We start from the raw sequence: 23,015 nt of genomic DNA, 5'->3' as shown, positions 1-23,015 counted from the left end.
CCGGCGATGTCGTTTCCTGCCTGCACTGCTGTGTGACGACGAATCGTAGAAGTTGAGTCTTGTCTGTCTTGTCGAGCTTGGGGGATCGCCGGACTTGGAATCTTTCCCTGCTGCTCTCCTTCAACCTGATCTTCGCCGGTGAGAGCGTTTTGGTTTTTTTCCCTTTCTTCTGGTATTTGCTCGGCGCGTAGATCGGCGCGCGGCGTTAGCACGAGCGTCACGTTCTGACGTTCTTCGTCTTGTTGTGGACAGTAGCCTTGGCAACCTGGAGTTATGAGGCATGCGCTTTGAATAGAAGTAGCGCGTGTAGCCCAGCGCTACTTCTTGTTTATAGAGAAGTGTCATGATGGCACAAGGAGCAATTTAAAAGCCTCAATTCCACAATTATTAAGCTTTGTGGTAATGTACTGTCATTTTCACGTGAAAGCACTTTGTTTATGCAGGAAACGACAATATACAGCTACGTGCACATGTAGTCATTCTTAAGCAGAAGAGTGCATTTTTTTTTTTTTTTTTGAAGTTTCATTGGAAGTATTAATTCTTTTAAGTGACATTTGCAGCATAGTGTTAATCTTAGTGGCGGCAACTCACCCACGCAAGATTGATAATGGATAATATTGCTGCTCCACCTCCATTTTTACAGTTACCTGGTCCTCCTCCTATGCTATGGCCACAATGGAAGGCCACTTTTGAGGCCTATTTAGAAGCAATCGATGGTGACACTTTCACGTCCAAGAAAAAGAAGGCTTTACTAATGTACAATGTTGGTGCTGAGGCAAGGTCGATCCTTCAAACTTTACCTCTGGAGTCAGTGTGGACGTGCACCAGCGGTGGTGAAGATGGGGATGCACTAATTGTCGATGATTATGCTTCCTTGGTAAAAACTCTTGATAAAAGGTTCAATCCCAAGCGCAATGTAGTTCTGGAACGACACAAATTTTTAAAACGTGCACAGATGCCTGGTGAATCCATTGACGACTTTGTTGCGGCTCTCAGAATTTTGGCTCTCAAATGTAATTATAGAGAATTCCGTGATGAAATAATTTGTGATCAGCTTATTGAGCGTACGTGTGACAAGAAAGTTCAACAGAAGCTCTTATCCTCTGATGATCCTGATCTTGAGACTGCCCTTATCTTAGCAAAGAGGGTTGAACATTCTCAACTATGCATGAAAGAGTTGAATACACCTGTATCGACATCTGAAACCACTTCTGCATCTGAGGTCAAGCTGGTCACCACAAAAACTCCGGCTAAATCGACCAAGAGTATTAACGTCAATGCTTCCCGGACACCATCCGTGTTTAATTTCCCGAAAACAAGAGTTGAACAACATCCTTCGTGTTATCGTTGCGGCAGCACCTCACATCTGGGAAACTTCAAGTTTTGTTATGCCATAAATCAGACTTGTTTCAAGTGCGGCAAGAAAGGACACTTAGCGCGGATGTGCAAAGCAACTGTACCACAGAGGGTACCTCCTCGTACTGTGAGGACCATTGAAGAGGACTGTGTGTATGAAGATGATGAGCGCTATGAATTATTAATGTTATCTTCATCATTTGCACAAGAAGATGGGGTTGTAGAGATAGCTTCCATCGGGGAGGGTCAAAGAAGGAAAAGTCCTATGTGTATCATAAATGTGAATGGGAATGGCATGAAGTTTCTTGCTGATTCCGGTTCCCCTTTTACTCTGGTTAATGTCAAGGATTTTGAAGGTCTAGGCAAGATTCCAGTAGTTCACTCCAGCATAAGAATTTTTGCGTATGGTGGTAAAAGAGTGAAAGTAATTGGCAAATTCAAGGGAAAGTTAGAATTCAAGGATGAGTGCATTTACTGTACTGTATTTATTGTGGAGGAGGGTGCGAATTTATTAGGATGGCATGAACAAGGCGAACTTGGAATCATTCTTGATCCTAATCACGCTGATATGGTGTTGTCTAAACGGGAGGCTAGACAATACTATGCCAGTCTTTCAGAGGTTCCTCCAGTACGTACGATCACGACTGATGTGTGCGTTGAGAGTGATTGGTTTAAAAGTTATCCCGAGGTATTTAGTGGTAAGTTGGGCAAACTCAAGGGATTTCAACATCGCATAGTTCTCAAGGATGGTGCAAGGGCTGTGGCGCACAAGGTACGGAAGGTACCACTCAGTATGCGTGGGGAATTGAGGCTTGAGTTAGAACGGTTATGCGCACTGGGTGTGATTGAAGCTCTTGAAGGATCTGAGTGGTTGTCACCCATTGTTTTAGCGCGCAAGGCCGATAAGTCCCTCAGGATGTGTGTGGACTTGCGTGATCTGAACGCGTGCATCTGGGTAGATCGACAGCCCCTACCCAACATCAATGAGATGTTGTCGACTTTGGAGGGTGCCAAGTATTTTACTACTCTTGACATATCCTCTGCGTACCATCAAGTCGAACTGTGCAAGGACTCCAGACATCTTACGTCATTCGTGACTCCTGATGGTGCTTTCCAGTATTTACGCATGCCGTTTGGGTTGGCATCGGCTTCCGCAGTGTTCCAGCGTCTCATGGGGAATTTGTTCAGGAACACTGTGGGGGTGGTGTTTTTCCAGGACGACATTCATGTTCACGGGAAGACCATACAGGAGCACGATGTCAGGGTTAAGCACGTGTTGGACATAGTCAAATCTAGTGGTCTGACGTTAAGGAGGGACAAGTGCAGATTTTTGCAAGATGGAGTAGATTACCTTGGTCACCATATCTCCGCTAGGGGGGTAGAACCAAAAATGAAGTTACTGGATGCCATTAAGGACGCACCTGAACCCATAAACAAAGACCAGTTACGTTCCTTTCTGGGGCTAGTTGAATATTATGCCAAATTGGTACCCAACTTTTCAGACAGAACGGTATGTTTGCGTAGTCTTCTTAAGAAAAACGTGAAGTATACTTGGTCTGAGCAATGTGCGTCTGATTTTAAGTTACTTAAAGAGGTTATTGTACAGGCACAGCCACTCAAACTTTTCGACATCAACGACAAATGCATTGTCACCACCGACGCCAGCAATGTTGGTCTAGGTGCTGTTTTAATGCAGAGGAGATCGGACAATAAGGAAGAGATTTTTGCTTTTGCATCCAGAACACTTCGTGGTGCTGAAGGAACCTATTCTACCATCGAAAAGGAGGCGTTGGCACTATGGTGGGGTGTACAGTATTTTCGTAATTTTCTGTGGGGAAACAATTTTGTTCTCAGAACTGATCATAAGCCTTTGGTAGACCTGTTTACCACCAAGGGTGGTGGCAGAGCTACGCCTCGTATTGCCAAATGGCAGTACAGGCTGAATGAATTTAATTACTGTCTAGAGTACGTTGCTGGTGTGAAGAACTGTGTGGCTGACTGTTTGTCTAGGCTGCCTCTTTCTGGCAGTGTTAGTGAACCTGCTAATGATTTTGTGGAAATGGTGTGTGCAGTCAGCACTATTGCTGATACGGGAGCTGCTTTATCTGAAGGGGATTGGAAATTGGCCATTTCTGAAGATGTGGAGCTTTGCAGGGTAATCGATTTGGTAATCCAGGGCTGGCCCAACAGTGCCGCTATTCCTGAGGAATTGATTCCCTATTCGAGAATTAGTGATGAGTTGTCTCTGGTTGATGGGATTTTGCGCAGGGGCGGGCTCCTGGTGGTTCCCTTGTCATTACGGAAGAAAGTTTTGGACTTAGCCCATGAAGGTCATTTGGGCATTCGAGCAATGAAGCGGAGGGTGAGAGAAGATTTTTGGTGGCCGGGTGTTGATAGGTCCATCGAACATTGTGTCAGGGATTGTGGTGCGTGTGTGCTGAGCGACAAATCTCAAGTAACTTGTCCGTCCTCCGTTAGTCCCGTTGTAGTCAAGGAGACACCATGGTTTAAATTGGCTTTTGATGTGGCGGGTCCATTCAGTGGTTTAGGGGTTTCTCCCAAATACGGGCTAGTTTTGATTGACTATATGTCCAAGTGGCCAGAGGTTAAATTTGTGGATGGTATCAACTCTAGTGTGGTTATTACATTTTTGATGGAGGTTTTCCTTCGGGAGTGATTTCCAGAGGAGTTGGTGACAGATAATGGTACGCAGTTGGTGTCTACTGAGATGCAAAGTTTTTTGAGCAAGCATGGCATCAAACACACTCTTACCTCCCTTTACCATCCACGCAGTAATGGGTTAGTCGAGCGTTTTAATCGTGTCATCAAGGAACAGCTACAGTTGGCCTCCGTTAATAGTCTTGATTGGAAGGTTGTGATTTCGGATGTGTTGTGGGCAATGAGGACAACTCCTCACTGTAGTACTGGTATGTCTCCATTTTCCTTGTTGAGGGGTAGAGTTGCGGGTTCGAAGCTCAACAAGGATTGGATGCTAAGGAAGGTAGTGGATCCACTAAGGTTGGGTGCGGTGGCGGACGTTAGAGCTGCTACTCAGGCCAAGTATGGCTCTAATTGTCCTAAGCAGTCTTCTGTGTGTGAAGGTGATTGGGTTAGGATTAAAAAACCTGTTTTTGTTCGCAAGGGTTTTTCTCGTTTTTCTGCCCCTGTTAGGGTCAGTAAAGTGAGAGATCATGTGGTTGTTCTGGACAATGGCAAGGTCTGGAATAAGTCTGCTGTTTCTGTGGTACCAAAGTCCAAGGTGGAGTTTGTGAGAACCAAATTTGGTGTTGGTACTCAGGGTACAATTCTACCTTCCAGCATTGATATCCATGGTGGTTGCACTTCGGAGAATAATCTTGCTTCTCAACAGGGTCCTTTGAGAATCAAGTTTCTTCCTGCTAGGTCCAGGTCATCTCCTGTTAAGTTAAGGGATTATGTTAGATTTTGACCATCTGTATTTGGGGATTAATGCATCTATATGTGGGTAGTTTTTGTTTTTACGTAATGAGGGGTTTGTGTTGTTTGTGAAGGATGGGGGGTGTGTGGGGTTCTTCCGCGTTCGGGTTCTTTGCACGGAACCTGGAATGAAGGTTCCGTGCAGGCAATGTGGAGCGGTCGGAGTTGGCAGTTGCTGCCGGGGAATCCGAGTGTCTGGATCGAAATAAAGAAGCTCTCCTTCGCTTACTTACATCGTCTTCTTTTCACCAACTAAAACTCAATGCTAGGAAAACTGAATTTCTCCTGATCTACCCCCCTAAAGTCAACCCGGAGATACAGGTGTGGATCAAGGCCATCACAGCCTTAAATTGCCCGCCGACCATTGTGGATTCTGCCAAGTCACTGGGCATATTTCTCGACTGCAACCTGAACATGCGAGGCCACATTAACTCAATGGCCAAGTCAGCCAGATTCCACCAGAGCTGCCTTTGGAAACTAAAACCCTTCATCGATGCTCCGGTCTTAAAAATGGCAGTCCAAGCTCTAGTCATCTTCAGAATGGAATTTGGATGTTCCACCCTCATAGGATTACCCAAGATCTCCCTGGCACCTGGAGACTGATAGTAGCAAAAACTCTGTGGTGGCTATCAACTTGTCAGTTTGGGATTCTTCAGCTCTTGTGTCCCTGGATCTGGTTCCAGAGGATCAGCGAACTGACCCTTGGAGCCACTGCTGTAGGTTGGAGCTGGAAATCAACTGTTCCCCAAGCCAGGAGCCGCAGACACAGTCCAAACTCTGCTAGCCAATAGTGCAGCAGGTGCAGTTCTTGTGATGATGCAGCCCCTCTTTGAGCTCTTTCAAGGGCAGCAAATCGGTCCCCTTCTATGCTCTTTTCTCTTATTCCAGCTGAACTAAGAGGCAGTGTGCCAGGCGTGCCACATTTATACCAGGAAAGGGGACTATGCGGTTACTAGCCATTGGGATACTGGGTCCCCTCCAACCTAGTGATGTGTTTCCTGCAATGTTTGACATCTAGCAATACCAGAGTGCACCGTTCTTGCTCCTTTCAAAATGGCCTGGTCTTCCATAGTCATCAGGAGCACAATCGCTCACCCTAGAGGTGAGGCTAACAGTGGACTACACGCCCACGGGAAAACTGGTTTGGGGATGGGTTTTGCTTCTCTGGCTCTGTCTCCTAACAGAATAAAAGGCATCCTGCTTATCGGTGTAGTTGCAGTCAGCCTTTTGAGCTAGCACCCTGAGTGGCCTTCTGGGGAGATGAGGTCACACCTCGCTCTGCCACAACTGCCTTTGTTCCTGGGCGGGGGAGTCGTTCACACATCTCCCTAGATGGGCAAAAAGCTATCTACATGCCAGGGACTTTGTAAGGTCGCTGGATTAGCTGGAGTACAGAGTGGCAACTCTCTAAAAGTTGCTTTCTTTAATAGTGACATTCAATTCAAACAGGGCATCAGGTCGGGTTTAATGCCATGATTAATTTGATACCTTACTTGACCCACTTAGGTTTTCCCATTCAGAGGTTAGCCAGGCTGGGATGCCAGTTGGTAACCCTGTGTTAGCCGATAAGGCTACTAGCCTTTCCACAGTAAAACGACAATATGGAAGTGTTTCTGTTAAGTCAAATGCAAATTATATGCCCTACTTAATAATATATAGCTTCATGCAATAGGGCTCCATAGGCCTTCGTTAAGGGAGACTTACACATAATATACTAAGGGAAGTGCGGGCTTTGCCATTAGTTGTAATGGGAAAGTCGAACTAGCAGTGTAAGCATGGCCATCTCAGTCTACAGTGGGAGACTGTGAGCCATTGTGTCCTTGTCACATTCAGGGTGGCGCAAACAGTGCGGCAGTCCTGGAGGAAAACTCTGCCTTACCTACCCTAGGTACCGAAGGTACCACATACTAAGGCCTTAGAAGCAAGTTGATACTTGCCAATTGGGTGGATCTAATTCAACATACATTTTGCATAGGATTAGAACACTGACACTGAGGTCTAGGTTAGCAGGCCTCAGTATTCTCTCAGAGTCAAAAAACAGCAGCATCAGTCCAAAAAATAAGGGGGTGATCATACGAAAAGAGGCATTTCCTTACATTCCCTAAACCAATGTTTGCAAACAGCTTTTGTTCCCAAGTTTTGGCTGGTGATACCTCACCTAAATCACAGGAGCAAACATCCACCATGTGTACACAAATGGTAGTCCCACTTTGGGGTGAAATATAAGATTGCAACCAAAATGGACTTTGCTGCCACATCGTGATCAGAGCCTAAAAAGTTTCTAAACCACCTGCAGAGAAATATCTGACTATTCTGCAGAACAGAAAGCCACACCTACATAGCACAGGTTGTATCCTTGGATTAGATTCTCTACTAAGCACGCAGTGTCCCTCTCCATTTCTAGGAAAGCCAGAGTTTCCTCTTCTGGACGTTATATTTATTTTGCAGCATTGTAGTGGTGCCAGTGTACCATTGTGTGAGTGTGTACCCCACACTAACGTTAAAATGCCAACCTCGAATGTTCACTGTGAGCTTGCAGATATATATAGGTCTTTGGGGTTACAGGGACAAAATGAAATAATTGTTACAATGCTTACCCTGCTATCCCTCTACTATTCCCTGTTTGTTCTCTCTGTCCAGAAGTAAACGTGTCTCATCATTTTTCAAAAAAAGAGTTTTAAATTCTGTTTTTATTTTGATTGTACTTAGATAACTTCGTGGGGGAGGCCTCTGTAACCCTGACTTTGGCATGTTCATGGCTGTTTAGGTGTTTAATTTAAGCTGTAAACTATTGGCGTTTGAGGAATAGTTTTTACAATGCGACTTTATCATTGAAGACAAAATATATTACATTATTCTAGTCAGTAAAGAACGGCATGCAAGTGCACTCACTCTCTGTTCCATTCGTACACTCTTGTTACTAACAACACTCAGCCCCTGATTTCTCGTTTCCTCCCTGCCTTGCAGTGCTTAATTTGAGCAGGTGGGGCCCACCACCACACATTTTTGGGAACTTGGACTTATTTTTTCATCACCAGACTTTAACCAGGAACATGGTGGAGAGAGGCAGAAAAGGGGGAAGAGAGTTGGAAAAACAGCGGCAAGAGGAGAAATATGGATGATAATTAACCTGGAAGAGTGAAAGAAAGAGGCAGGGAGTGGAGGGTGGAGGATGAGAGAGGGATGAGGGATGAGGCAGAATCAAGACTAGCCAGCCTTGGTATTTGAGTGTGCATGTAGTTGCTAAAGATACAGCATGGCAACATCATTTGTTTACCAATTATCCTAGCCCAGAATAATTGCCTGCTTCATGCTTTATCATCGGGAGAAGTGTTATGCTTCAAAAAGAAAAATGCCTTTAATGTGAAGCTTGTCTCAGTCCATGAAACCAGCTACGCAGGTAGGTGTGAATTTAATTCCCTGTGTGCCTTTCAGAGAGGATTTGCAAATCAAAGATTACTCCCTGCTCAGGAATGAATGGGTTAAATACAGGTGAACTTTGTGAAGGCGTACGACTTGTGGGAGGGAAGGCTGGCTTTCTTGCTCAATGACTGTATATCTTTTGCTCTAGCCGGGTATAAATATCATATGATGGGAAGAACATTCTACAGAAATTAGGTCGAGAGGTCCCGCTTGAAAAGGAGCCAGTAGAAAGGATTTCATTTCAATCACCTGTGGGTTCCACTCTCATCTTGGAGGCAGGCCAGTAAAAGGTGAGTGTATCTGCATACTATCTGTAACTATCAGCAAAATATTTGAACACTGCCCAACTATGTGTTGCACTGTACCGGCTAGGCTGCTTTATTGAATTAAATCCACTCTCCAGTGGAGTAACACAGAATTATGGTGGCCCCCTCGCAGAATGTGGTGAGGGTCCCATTGAGCCTCCCATATTGGACATAAATCTTTAAGCCTGGTGAAGAATAGCTTCCCCCTGAAGGTGCCCCCCCCTTGCTGCTGAGGCTGCAGTGGCCAGTGTTAGCCCACCTTCACACTCTTGATTTTTGCATCAGCCAGTATCCAAAAGCTGAATCCATGATTCTTGTCTCTATACTTTTGCGTTCCATATTTAACATTCTAAATATCACAGCTGACTTCATCCTAGCTTTTGACCCGTTCAGGTTAACTTTGTGTTGTTGAGTTACTATGTAAGCTGCCCTGGAAGGCACCTCCCAACTTCCCTGGAAGGTCCTTGAGAGCAGATATTCTGCGAGCAGCATCTTGTTTTACCCCAAAAAGAGGCAATGAAATGTGTGAGGTTGAGTAGGTGAAAAGGGGAAGTTTAGGTGATAGCCAATAAATGAAATAGTTGTAAGAAGGAATATCATTAGCTGTAGTGACGATATGGGATGGCCGGATATTGTTTTCGTGTGGGTCAATACATTTTTCATCTCACTGACATCAAAAAGGAGGACACTTCCCATCTAATTTGCTTCTCTGTTTAAAGTTCGGGTACTTTGCGGACCCGATCTCCCTTCTCTATTTTCATTTGCTGTTGTTTTATTTTCTAGACACCACAGAAGTAAGGTCTAGGGGCCTGAGTTATATATAACCAGGTGATCCTGCCAGGTCCTCGGAGGAAGTTACTAAGTCGCCCTGGTTTAGGTACCACCCGTTAAATTTAAAATTGACTGCCAAGCTGCATTCAGTACCCTATTTAAGCACTTACTGTAAGTCCAGAAAATTTAGAATTATCTGAAAAAATTGTCTGCCCCTTAGACTTCGAGTCACCCAAATCCCTGTGGGACCGTTTGTGAAATAGACCACCATGACACCATAGAGATGCTACTTTAGCCCTTAGACCTTATATAACCTCCTACTTGCTGGTAAGGGGCTAGTGTCAAGTTCGCAGAGGGGACACCAGAGAAAGGGAACATGGCTCCTACGTGACCGTTTACTTTCTGTGACTTCCGCTGCCTCATGACCTAAAACTGTGGCTTTCAAGGGCAGTATCAGGGTTACCAAATGGCAAGCTAGGGTAGCGAGTTCTACCTCTGGTCACCCCAGCAGACATCCATGTTCTGACCTTCCCCACACGAGACCATCATGGATAAAAAAGAAGTTAAATTAATACACCAGGAAATACACTCGCATTTATATGACAAAATACGCATCAAATCCGATGTATTTTGAGCACTGCATGCACCATCATGCTGGAATTCAGAATGAAACAACCCCAAGATATTGCAGGCCATCAGAATGACCTGCAGCACCCTGTATTTGTTTATTTATGATAAGCATAGGATGACAGACAGGCACAAAAAAACTAAGCTTCAAGCAGCTATAGGCACCTAAGAAAGAGTATGCATTTTGGAAGAGGAAACTTTTACTTCCTTTTAATTTTTGTTGTGTTCTATATTTTATTTTATATATTTTTTTTTTATTTATTTAGTTTTTTGTAATAACGAGTTGACTTTATGCACGGTCATTGTCGATTCATGCTTTGATTGCAGTCAGATATTTATGCCACTGTTAATACTGAAATGTTCCACCCCTCTCAGGACAGGAGAGAACCACGAGCAGTGCGGGATGGAATTCAGCACAGCAATCCTGTTACTCCTAATCCTCTGCTTATCCTGCCTGATTCTTCTTCGCATTAGAAAAGAGGGGAAAAGGCGCGCGCAGCTGCCACCCGGTCCATCTCCGCTGCCAATTATAGGCAACTTGTTGCACGTGAACACAAAAGATATGGTATCATCGCTCAATGCAGTAAGTCACATTTAATAAACTAGGATTTTCTTGTTTACCTTTGACCTATAGCATAATGCTATTAAAGCATAATACTTTAAATATAATTTCAATGTCACTATAGGACTTAAAACATCTTAAATCAGTAGCATTGTAAGATACCTAGGGCCGGATTAGGAAGTGCTCGTTCTATTCCGACCTGTGCGTAAACCCCCATTTAGTAGGGCTTGGAATTCCTATGAAAGGATATTTATTGTAGTACTGGGTGGTAAATACTGTTCCGTTCGCGGAATTTGGCTACTTTTGCGTTCTGCGGTGAATGCAGAATTGCCCAAAATTCCGCGATCTGTGGCTTTGCGGAATTTTTTGCTTGTTAGAGCTTTTAAAATGCGTGTTCGCAAGATATTTCCCTCCAAGAGCACGCAAACAGCGTTCGCGAACAGGAAAAAAGCATTGCAAATGGGCGGAACAAGCAATTCCGCGTGTTCGCGGAACTCTGCGTGCTCGTGGAGTTTTTTTACCGTTTCGCTGAGCTTTGCGTAGCGCGACTACGCAAATTCCACCCACCCCTAATTTTATGTTTCCAGTAATTATCGGATGCGTTAAATACCTCGAAGCTCATTAAATTTTGGTAGGTCAAAGCATATAGTATTTACAGTATTGTGTGGATTTTGGTGCGTTAAACACTAAAACCTGCATGTTAGTCCCCATTCACTCATAATAGATGCTTTTTATTGCCTTCGATAAATAACGGGCTCCATGGTATCATTATTTATCAGGTGAGCTAATTAGCACTGACACTCGTAATCAGGTGCCCTACAATCAGTACATTGAGCCTTTGATCAATATGTTGAGTATGCTTGGATACGACCCATCAGTCTTCTTGTCTATTTTTATACAGGACAAATTATTTTAACTAGTGTAATGGTTAGATTAGGATAGGTAGCTAAGTCTCCCTGTGCAAAGAAGGAAAGTGGTCATAAAAGGATTATATAAAGGTATCACACCGCAAACAGTCTTGAACAGTGGATAACCAGCGAGCAATAAACATGGGAATTCTGCGAAGGGAGGATAAATTAATATTACGTGTTTGTCTACTTCCTGGTGGTGATCCGAATATAATCAGAGTCTAGTTTGCCACCTTCTGTGGTTGTGATCAGCTTAGAGATAGTTAGACAATCTGAATTATAGGACTGATGATAGTGGGAAGAGATGAGGGTGCTACAAGGACAAATTAAAAGTTGGTATCCCTGCCATAATATATAAATGCGTGGAATCATAGGGCCTCAGCTGGTATTTACATAGTAGTCTGAAAAAACACAGATAAGCAAAAGTTATTGGGATTTGGTAGAACACCTCTACAAGAGGACAAGATACCAACACCTTGAACGAAGCCAGGCTAACATTCTTAAAAGGATGGGCAATGGAGGTCAGATGTACAAAGCCATTTAGTGTTAACAGATCCTAAGATTTGCTAAATCAATGGGTTTGCCCTGCTAAATCACTTTTTACTAGTTACTAAATCCATTTTGTATATCGAATAACAATTTGGAAAGTGCATCCATTCCAACTTGCATTTTGGAATGCTGTGTTTCCATAGTTTGCCAGTGCAATTTCAATCGCAAACTATTTATATTTTACCAATGTCTTTCCTAACAGAGGTGGTAACTATTCAGAAAGGTAAAGTTAAAGTTTAGGTGGGAATGGGCAATGGTCCAGGGCACAACTGCCCGATCTTAACGTTTTTAGGTCTCGCCTGACCCAGCGCATGCGCTGGTCTGGCGAGACTTATTGAGAGGGCTCCAAAAAGTGCTACCAGGCCAGCCTAGACCTACAGTGCACGTGCGCGGGCGCGCGAGCCGCGCTTGACGCGAGTACTTTAACTTTCGCGGCCGCACGGCCGCTTTGATGTTTGATCGCGATAGGTCTCGCTTTTGGGCCCTTATAAGTATTCAGTTATGCAACTGTTGCATGGCTAAACACTTATAAGGTCCCAAAGGCGAGACCTATTGGCTATGCCAGTGCTTGTTTTTTTTTTAAGTCTCTTTTACCTACATAAGAAAAACAGGCTGCATTTAAACACAAATATTTAAACAGGTAAAGTGGTCTGCTGCCACCAACCCGGTGATTGCATCCAATCAGAGTGAGTGGCAATTTGTGACCTATCTCATGAGTAGTAGCAAGGTAGGTCGAATTGTGACCCACTCCTAATTGTGATTTTGCGAACTGACCTAATAATACGTAGGTTTGTTTAAAAAATCAGAATCAATTGATAAAATGACAGTGCGCAATCACTGCATGTCAATTGTTAGTACATCTTGCCTATCATCTCTTACTCTGGCGATACGTAGACACGCTCACTTCCATCTGCTCTGACCAACAGTAGCGGCTGCTACCAGATGGGAGTGATGAGGCGGGGAGGGGAAGGGAATGAAAAATAAAAAATAAAATACAGAAACACACGCACCTCGCTACAGCCGGCTGCCGCCTCTCCCCTGCCCTCTTCCTCGATTCCAGCACCAGGAAGCACCTTGGCTCCCAGGATCCCCACAGCCAATCACAAATCACAGTGCTGCAATGCAGCATTGTGATTGGTCTGAGAGTTGTGGTTTGGCACTGAGACAGGCAGTGGGAGCCTGGGCAGGGTCCCCACGCAGGCTTCATGCAGCCTGGGTGGAGACCATGCAAAGTGAGCATCAGGGCCGGACTGGCCGTAGCGGGAACCGGGCAATCCCCCGGTGCGCCGCACGGGTAGGGGTCGGTTTTGGGCCCCTGGGGGCCGTTTTTGTTACAGGGCCGTTTTTGCAGCATAGCTTCAAAATCGGACCTGTATCAAAATCGGCCGAAATCCGGCCCTGGCAAAGAGCTCGGCGGCACCCCCAAGCCCCGGGGGGGCCGGCCGAGCACTTTGCCAGGGCCGGTTTTGGTTCCCAGTCCGGCCCTGGTGTGCATGATGCTTAGGCCGGCCCTAGACGGCTGGCCAAAGCGTCATGCCCACTTGGAGTGCCACTACTACTCCCCATGCAGTGCTCTGGTGTCACGGAGCCCATCTCCACACTCATATGACAACTGAGCCACTGCAGTAGGAAAAATAAATTGATAATAACTTTGCTTGTTAATATGTTTTATTTTTCCTTCTTGAAGAGCTCAGGGAGCAGTGGGGTGATGCTCCTCCGCCTTAACAGAGGAGCTGCCGCTGCTGACCAACTTCAACAAGTAAAACTATAAAATTTCTCTTAAAATAGGAGCACATTTTTTGAGGTCGCCCATTTTTTCTAAGTTTTAACTAAGCTAGTTGAAGAAGTGGAGGCAATAAATTATGTTACAATAAAACAAGCAAGATGCGTGTTCATAATTTGATTTATCGCAACATTGATCTCGCCAACTTGCTGCTTGTTGACTGTTCCAAGCATCAACTAATCTAACCAAGATTGGGAATATTGCATTCAGACTTACCTTGGATTGGAAAAACTGGGACTCAACAGTGTCTCAGCCTTCACTGCCTACTCATCAGGCAGCACAAAAACATTAAGAGCCACTGGCTTGATCTATAAATTCCTGTCAGAAATTGCCCATTTGCTTCATCTTTAAAACAAGCATTGGCAAGACCAACGGGTCTGTTCTTGGCCAGAGCATTGGCAAAAAGGATGGGAGAGTTCACATGAAAGGAACAAACAGAATATGAGAACACAGGGTGGGAGAGGACAGAGAATGGCACATGGTGGAGAAAAGCACACAATGCAGAAAGAACAGCATAGGAGAAGAGAGGAGAGGACTAGGGAGAGAATTCGTGGACAAAAAGAAGAAAGCAGAGAATGAAGATTATTGTTTTGAGTGTACAATCAGAGAATGCAAGAAGGGACAGAGACCAAATGGTAGATCACAGGATAACAGAAGCAGAGGATAGAAGAGAACAAAAGATGGCTGCAGGTGAACGAGAGTGCAGGATGTAGTCGACCATAGATTGGGAAAGGGCACAGAAGAAGGGTGAGAACATGGCGCCTGGGACCAGAGGCTGGGAAAGAGTATATTATGGGAGGACTCATTCTATGATGGGAGAGGACAGGGTGGATGAGAGCCTGAAATTTGAAAGAACAGAGAAGAGAAGGGAGAGCACAGAATAGGAGAGGTAACATAACAAGAAATGATGAGAACCGAGGATGGAATAGTGGGAAATAGGAATGCAAATGAGCACATGTGGAATGTGGGAGAGAACAAGATAGATACATGGAGGAAATATACGACACAGGAATGGGGAGAGCACACAGAAGAACAGCATGTCGCTGGTTGCATAGTGTGGGAAAATGCAGCCACAGAACGAAACATTGAGAGCACAGAAGACAGATGAGAACTGTGGATCAGAAAGAACAAGTGATGGGAGAGCACAATATGTTACTGGGCTGACTGAAGAAGACAACAATTGAGAATAAAAGTAGGACAGTTAAATGCACGTGAGAATGGAGATGTGGATGAGAGGGTAAAGGGTGATGGGGCACTGGATGTACGTGGGCAGGAAGGACAAGAACACAGATTGGCTGAAGCACATAACATCAAGGATGAGAACACATTTGAAAGACACAGAAACGGGGAGCATCGAATGAGGGGTCACAGAATGCAATAGATTGGTCTGGGAGAGAGCACAGTATGGGGAACATAGGATCACAGAGCACAGAAAGACAGGTTCATAGTACTGAGGCACAGGACGGAGGAGGCAGTATCGTAATTGAAAACGGCATGATGGAATATTACAGTGCCCGGAAGAGCAGAGGATGGGTGGAACATAGGAGAGATGAACACACAACATGATAGAGAAGAACCTCAGAGGAAGAACTCAAAATCTGAATGGAACACAATGGGATATAGCTGTAGATGGGCGAGAGAATGCACGATGGAAGAGCACAGGATGAGGAGGCACAGCATATATGATTTTTGAACGGAATGGCATTAGAAAAGGTTTTATAGGACTAAAGAGGGCACAGAATAGGAGGAACCACACAACATGAAAATGCAGACTGGAATGAAAATAAGAGCAACCATGTTTTAGAAGACCAAACAAGATTCGGGAGCAAAGGCGGTGGGAGAACGTATAATGGTCGAGAATGGGCTGGGCAGATCCAAGCATGGCAGGCCATATCATAAGAGATCCCAGGAGAGGAAATGTTGAAAGACAAGTTGTGTGGAGAATGTACAAAATCACATGAGATGCTGACATTCACTATGTTATTGTAAGAGCAGCCGAAATATTTGGGATTTAGGCTGCTATACTGACTCCTGGCATAATAGTATTACTGAACCACAATAGTTTCCAACTTGTCCATTTCCCCTCAAAGTATGAACTACTGCTTCGTTTATTCCTCTTTTTCTGTGCTGTTGCTTACATTTACAAGAAACTTCCAGTTACATAGCAATGTTTCTAATACAAGTGCTTACCAATTCATTAGTTTGTGGCCGAAAATATGGAGTGATTATCTTGGTTCAAGTTTATTAAAGCTTGCTTTTGCCAAATAAATATGGAAGCCATAGGTCTTATTATGCGACATTATGCCAAACCTTGCAAGTGCATGCTTCACAGCGTTGTGTGTCGGTGATCAGGCTTGCTCTTCTTAGTCTGGCATTTGGCATCAGGTTACTGTGAAAAGTTTAGCATGGTATAGTTACTCTTAGATGACGCAACTAGATAGTCTTAGGTGGGATTTAATCATAGATATTCACATTAACCCTGTGAATACTCTATATATGGTAAATTTGTCATCATAAAAATACTTTGTATATGCTTAAATATGGTAACCTTGCCATCGTAGGAATACCTTTTATACCATGGGTACCTGATGGTCACTATATTTTAAGCCTGCTTCCATAATTGATGTAACACGGGTTTCTAGCAAACACGTTCTCCGGCCATTCATGAAATTATCTCTTTGATGGATTGTACCAATCCATAATTTTGTGTCTGTGTACTTTGTCTGCAATGTATTGGCCCTCTACAAGCAAACAATAAATATGGTTCATCTTTCACAGTTCAGTGAAAAATATGGCCCTGTCTACACCATATACTTGGGGCCCACTCCCTCAGTGGTGCTGAATGACTACTTATCCGTGAAAGAGGCGCTGATTGATCAAGGAGAAGACTTCAGCGGCCGAGGAGATGTACCTATGTTCTACCACTTCTCCCAAGGAAATGGTAAGAGTCTGTTGAAAGGATATCTAGGAACAATCACCATTTTAAACAAAATGTGTCTCTTAATGCTTAAGTGTAAAGTTTAAAATATGTTGCTCTGCTCTGAATAGTAGATGTCAAAAAACAGCAAGATGGCGGCATTGTTTAGTGGAGGATGTTTATAGAGCAGGTTTGTAACGGGAGGGGTCTCTGTGAACTTGAAAAGGGATATCTGCAAATAGATACAGTAGCTGAACAAACTTTAGAGAGGTCACTGCACTGTCTGAGTAGAACAAAATACAGAGGAGCTCACTGAAGGAGCATTCATGAAGGAAACGAGAAGGGACATTAAAAGAGGTGATCAACAACAGACAGACACAGAACCTCATTCCAAATGTTTTTTCTTATTCTGATGGATCCTGTAACTGAAATTACGGGCCCAATAAGAGTGGTTTGTTTAATCTGAATACTACTGCTGAGTGGTAATCACCTAGATTTCACCTGGTGCATGCAAGAGATGTTTCTGGGTGGAATAATTGGAAAAACAAGCAGAGATCAGCACTGTTAATCAGTTTCCCACATGCTACTCCCCAAACACCTTTGCTACCCATTATTTCCTTCCTCCAAAATCACAGTGATTCCCAATAACAGTAAGCTGGGGAATATAATGGGCCATTTGTAATCAGGACACAGATGCATTAAATCAAACTACACCAGCAATAGGTGTAATAGACGTAAATGGGGCAAATGAATTACTGGTAGATTAAAACCATTGATAAGACTACTGAAGAGCAATAGGGAGGAAATAAATCAAGCAAAAAATTAACATTTGTCTTGGACTAGTTCAAATCTTAAAAAGCGAACAGAAGACCAATTGGGTAAGGCGATGGAAGGCAGGTGGTTTTAAACAAGTTTTGAGGATAAAGCCAAGAGGCTACAGATATATCTGCTCAAGTGAGAAACTGAGCAAATGTATATTAGTAGAGAAGGATACAGAACATGATAACAAAAGAATGCATCTCTTCGTATCGCTGGCCAAGGAGTATAGGTTGAGGAGAGGGATCTAGTGAGAAATTCTATGTTCACAAAGCATTAGATATCTAGCATAATGAACTACAGGGACCTTGTAGAAACTGTTTCTAGTAAGCAAACTAGAGGAAAAACTTTAACTAGAAGACAACCATGACTGGAGGATCTTCTAAGAAAGTGGTAATTATTTATATGAGGGTTGTGTAAGAAGAGTGAAACCAAAGATTACAATCATAGAGAGCAAGCAATGAATCATGCAACAGGAGCAGCTTAGTGTGAGAGAGAGAGAGAGAGAGAGAGAGAGAGAATGTATTGAGTGTGGTGAAATAAGTGGATATGCCAGCTTCGGAAATATCTGACGCAGAGGACACAGAGCGGAGATAATTTGTGCCATGGGAACAGATTTGTTCACATCAATAATTCAATGGCTATGTACATGAAACCTGAAACACTCAAACACATACTTGGGCAGGTTGTTGTTGCTTCTGTTTACTCTATAACAGAAGGTTTAGTGCTAAGCTGCACATGTATTAGCTAACACTCTACAAACATTTACTTACAGATTAAACCGGTATTGCTGGAGCTCAGATTGCAGTGTGACTTGTTTGCTAGATCTAAGAAGCAGTGTTGTTTCACCTTAGTCTAATGATTGGAATGTGCAGTGCCTTTCTCCTTTAGGGGCATATCAACAAGCCGGTGAAAAAAAATTATCGCCGCTTTTGCGTCCGTTTTTGGACGAAAAGCGGCGATAATTTTGTCGCCCTATTAGCATGGACACGCTAACCCGTGATTCCATGCTTCAGCGCCCATTTTCTTATTGCCTTCCTCCTATCGCTAATGAGATGCGAGGTAGGCTTTCCCGTGAGAAATACAGCAAAAATAATCGCTAATGAAGGATCTCCCTATTAACAAGGGAAATGCTAACCTGTCTAGCGACATTAAAAGTAGCGCTAACCGGCTTTATCGCCGGTTCCTTACGCCTGCTAAATCTGTGAGTTAGCCATGTTTAACATGGGAGGTGGATCTTCATGCTGAGTCCACATCTCCCTATCGCCGTTTTTTTGGTTATCACTGCTTTTTTATCGCAGGTTATCCTGCGTTATTGCTCCTTATGGCCGCTATTGCCGTGAATTCTATCGCCTCGGCGATGCGCCTTGCTGATAGTGCGCTCACCGGGCGATAGAAGCCGGCGATAGGCGGCGTTAATTTTGTGCACGTTAAACACTGCCAGCGATAATTATCGCTGGCCGTTGATGTTGATGATATGCCCCCAAGTCTGTTGGCACGTCAAATGTACCTAACGACGTAATTAATAGTTGTTACCTTGTAATCTCATTTTACTTCTTAGATGTGCATCCTAATCGCGTTTAGCCCAGTCAAAGTTTTTTTCATGTACAACATGTGTTGGAATAGAAAGTTCCTAAAAAGCCATATTTATTTATTTACTCAATACTCAATAAGTTGGAAAACACTGTTCGCCACAGAACAGGTTCATGACACTTAAATAATGGTAGCTAAAGAACAACATCTTAGTACTCTGACATATCTCAAGAGCAACATAAATGAAGTCTGAGAATTTTCAGCATCACTCTTTGCATTTCGGTTTTAGAGGCTTTTACTCACACCACCTCTGGAAAACAGTGGACCTGTTAATTCTTTAAAAGTACCTGAATAAACAAGTACTTCAAGTCAAGTCAAGTCAAGTCTCGCTTTACTACTTGGTTAGATTTAAAATATAAAAACTGTACAATTAAATAAATTATTACATTATTATTAAAACCTTATTGCACTCTTCTGTGGTCACCCTGAACTAAGGAACATTCACGGTTTGTGGCCAGAGGATGAGACTAGGACTATCATGGCTAGAGAGTAAAGTTGACAGAATGGTTTCTGGAATCTGGACAAATGTTTTATAACAGTGTCCATAAAGTATGGATGTTCAGCTAGTAAACAATAAGTTTAAGGCATGGCCTACTCAAAGCCTCTTGCCTAAGGTGCAAGTCATTCTCTAAAGAACATCTGTAACTCTGGGATAATTAGTTGCCACTGATGGGATAGTCTTGTAAACAATTTTTTAATGTATGGCCTGGTGGTAGGAGCACTCCTTTGATGATAGTGGCTGTAATTCAAGACTAGGGACTTATTTAGAGTTTGACAGATCAAGACATCCATGAAAAAGATGTAGACATTCTGTCCACCATGTTTGGCATCAGTACACTCTTAATATGGTAGATGGAGCAACCACTTCTTTTTAGTAAATGTCGAACATCTGCCAAATTATATATAAGGTCCTTAGTGATTCTGCTTTGCACTCTTTCACTCAAAGGCACTGCTTAATTTGTATGTGAATGAGTGCCGGTGCCAAAAGCTCAGCTCAGAAGCTCGTGGCCAGTGCAATTATATCTCTTGGTAGAGGGCTTGCTTGCAGTACTTAATCCTAAAGGGGTTAGGCATTATCAGTGGAATTTTATAGGAGACTGACAGAAAGGAATTCATCTGGAAAGCAGAAGTTCAGCCTTGTGGTACTATAGGATGATCTCTCTCAATTCCTTTTAAAGGTAATAATTTCACTGAGTATTTCATAATTTGAAAATAATCAACATTGGTCATTATTGTATAATTTATGCAAAATTGATCTTTATTGAAAATTATAGTACAGCCAGCCAGCACGTGTTTCGAGAGATAACTCTCTTCTTCAGGGCTAATATTGTCCATTGATAATTGCATCCATGGTATATTTTTTACCAAACAGTTTCTTAGGTATAGGACAAAATTTGCCCTATTCATATATCAGAAATCCTGCCGCATCTACATGTGTTGGCTGGCTTTACAGGAGGGGAAACAGAGCATATCATGCCACCAAACCCTGGAACTCCTTACCCCTTTTTATTTGACTCTCTCCATACAAATCTTCAATCCATAAAGGTGGTCGAGGACATTATGTTCACCACTGTGATAGATTATTCTGCTTCAATTCTAAAGCTGACCCCAGGTCCAGTTGTCATCTCTGTACATTGAAAGAAACTGCAGCCACAGCTGTTCCGTTCAAAGGTTTGGTGGATGACAAATGTCAGTTTTACCAGCCGGTCCTCGAAGTCTTCAAAGTTTTAGTTTTTCTGAAGCAAACTCTGTAAGCGGGAGTTAGTTTGAAAAAAACCTATTCTTGACCATCACACACTTGGAGAGGTCTCCAAGGTTGTGGGGGTCATCATTTATTTCTGTCTCTCAACACTAGGTCTTTCCTGGTGGTAATCGACAAGAAAAACAGCATTACAACATCCACCTTAAGTAATGCTGAGGGTGCAGTGTCATTCCTCCGAAGACCCCAACTCCATTGAAATTTCAGAGGAAGTTTTCTGTTGACAGAGCAAAATGGGGCTTCGCTGATAGTAATCTTAACATCTGTCCATCTCCAATGAGGAAAATGCACTGGGGCTTTGAAGGACAGTGTACTCCATCGCACTTGCAACAGAGTACCCTGTCATTTAACTCTACAGGCCTGATTCACAAAGGGCCTCTGCACTTCTGGTAGAGCCCCACAGTCGTGGGGGAGTATTCGCACTTGGGGCGTAATATCTGTGATCAGAAAGCTCATTTCAGAGGTTCCACCTCAATTGTGGAGACTCCCCCATGACTGCGGGCACTCAGCCACAAGTGCAGAATCCCTTTGTGAATCCGGCCCTAGGTGAGGCCTTTAGTTTTACTTGGAGTTCTAAAAACAACTCTTTTCTTTGTTTTTGTTCTCATATCATGCAAAGGTGAGATATAGTAAGACCAGGATCCCATTCAGGCAACTTTACCAACCCGGATCATTCTCACCTCTCCTGGAACTGTGACGACCTTCTTGGTCTGAGGTCGAATACTGTCTTGAATCTCCTTTGAAAAAGTCACTAGTGGTGCCACCACTGTGCCAGATCCAGAATTTGTTATTGCGGAGCGAGTAATCATTGGGCTTTCCTTCCTGCCTTACCCTGTCGTCTTAACCTACTCTAAGAGTCATTCTTATCCCAGACCTCCCAGAACTTAATCCGCTTTCTTCCCTCTCTGCTCAGATCCAACCTCTTAATCTTGCACATTGATGTCAACCAATCATTTACTGTAGGGGGGCTGCTATAATCTATTTTATGCATATCTCCCATCTGGCAAGTAAAATTAATACAAACAGAAGATCTTTTTGCAGAACATTTAAATGTAAAGGGCCCGTTATCATTTGTCACTTCAAAAATAGTTAAGTCCACGCTTACCTCTATGTCTTCTCCCATTACTTAATTTAACACCTTACCCATTTCAGACCAGAATTGCTGTAATTGAGGGCACTCCTGGAACATGAGTGTGTCGTTTGCCTTTATCACTCCACATCTTGGACAACTTTTCACCACCTGTTTATTTATCTTGGTTAACTTCCCCAGCGTCCAATAAGCCCTGTGTAATGTAAAAAGAGGATTTTTCCTAAGAGGTGCAGATTGTATAACACACCATAGAGTAGTCATAGATACTTGCCATAAGTGTCTGAGATCCCTCAATGGCAAGTCTCTGTCCCAGAGCTTCATTGGAAGTGTGAAATCTTCTGCCCCTGCTAGAGATAAATTTTAAAACCAATATCATTTGGATATCTCCTTCCTTGGTCGGTCTCTACAAAAATAACTCTTGCAGTTAGCCTACAATGTGTTTCTCTAGCTGGCACTCAATAAAGACATCCATAAGTTTAGCTTAAGGAATATCCAGATTGTTTTGTAGTGCTTACACCATGATCCCATTTTCCAGATTGCTTTGTGGTGCCTACACTATGATCCTGTTTAGAGTGCTTGAAGTGCTCCTTGGAAAGTTGGACCTCAAATAGTTATCGAGCTGAGGAGAATTGCAGCATGTTAGAAAGATGCTATACAACATAAATTAACCCTGAATTTATTATATTTGTTTTAATACATCTTTATTTTAATTTGATCTTTTCCTCTCTTTCTTCCAATATCAGGGATAGCTTTCAGCAATGGAGAAAAATGGAAAATTCTGCGTCGATTCGCTTTGCTGACATTAAGGAACTTCGGGATGGGCAAGAGAAGCATCGAAGAGCGTATTCTTGAAGAGGCACAATATCTGGCCAAAGAATTTAGACACACAAAAAGTTTGTATCTGAAAAATGAAATACAATGTGTTGTTTTTCATTGTTTTGGATAGAGAGGGTGTGTGATGATACAATCATAGTGTTTCAGTTGTGCCTCGGTTTGAGATCTCTGATATTGACCAAAAAGTATCTGAGGTGTACTTTAATGCACATATGTTATATCCTTCAAAACTACTAGTAGAAAGTCATTTGGAAGGAATACAAAAA

The 23,015-nt window shown here is 43.2% G+C and overlaps 1 protein-coding gene across 1 annotated transcript in view; it reads left to right on the top strand.

The window, feature by feature from the left end:
- The first annotated feature begins 8,390 nt into the window (after positions 1 to 8,390).
- Positions 8,391 to 23,015, top strand: part of LOC146798111 (cytochrome P450 2F3-like) — a 287,191-nt gene continuing 272,566 nt past the window's right edge. Inside the window, exons 1-4 of the mRNA XM_085625326.1 lie at positions 8,391 to 8,525; positions 10,314 to 10,521; positions 16,519 to 16,681; positions 22,659 to 22,808. Coding sequence (XP_085481452.1) covers positions 10,342 to 10,521; positions 16,519 to 16,681; positions 22,659 to 22,808 — 493 coding nt within the window. The 5' untranslated portion in view covers positions 8,391 to 8,525; positions 10,314 to 10,341. The remainder of the gene's footprint in view (positions 8,526 to 10,313; positions 10,522 to 16,518; positions 16,682 to 22,658; positions 22,809 to 23,015) is intronic.

This window comes from Triturus cristatus, chromosome 9, assembly GCF_964204655.1.
Source record: "Triturus cristatus chromosome 9, aTriCri1.1, whole genome shotgun sequence".
Lineage (NCBI taxonomy): Eukaryota > Metazoa > Chordata > Amphibia > Caudata > Salamandridae > Triturus > Triturus cristatus.
This window is presented reverse-complemented; position numbering and strand designations above follow the sequence as displayed.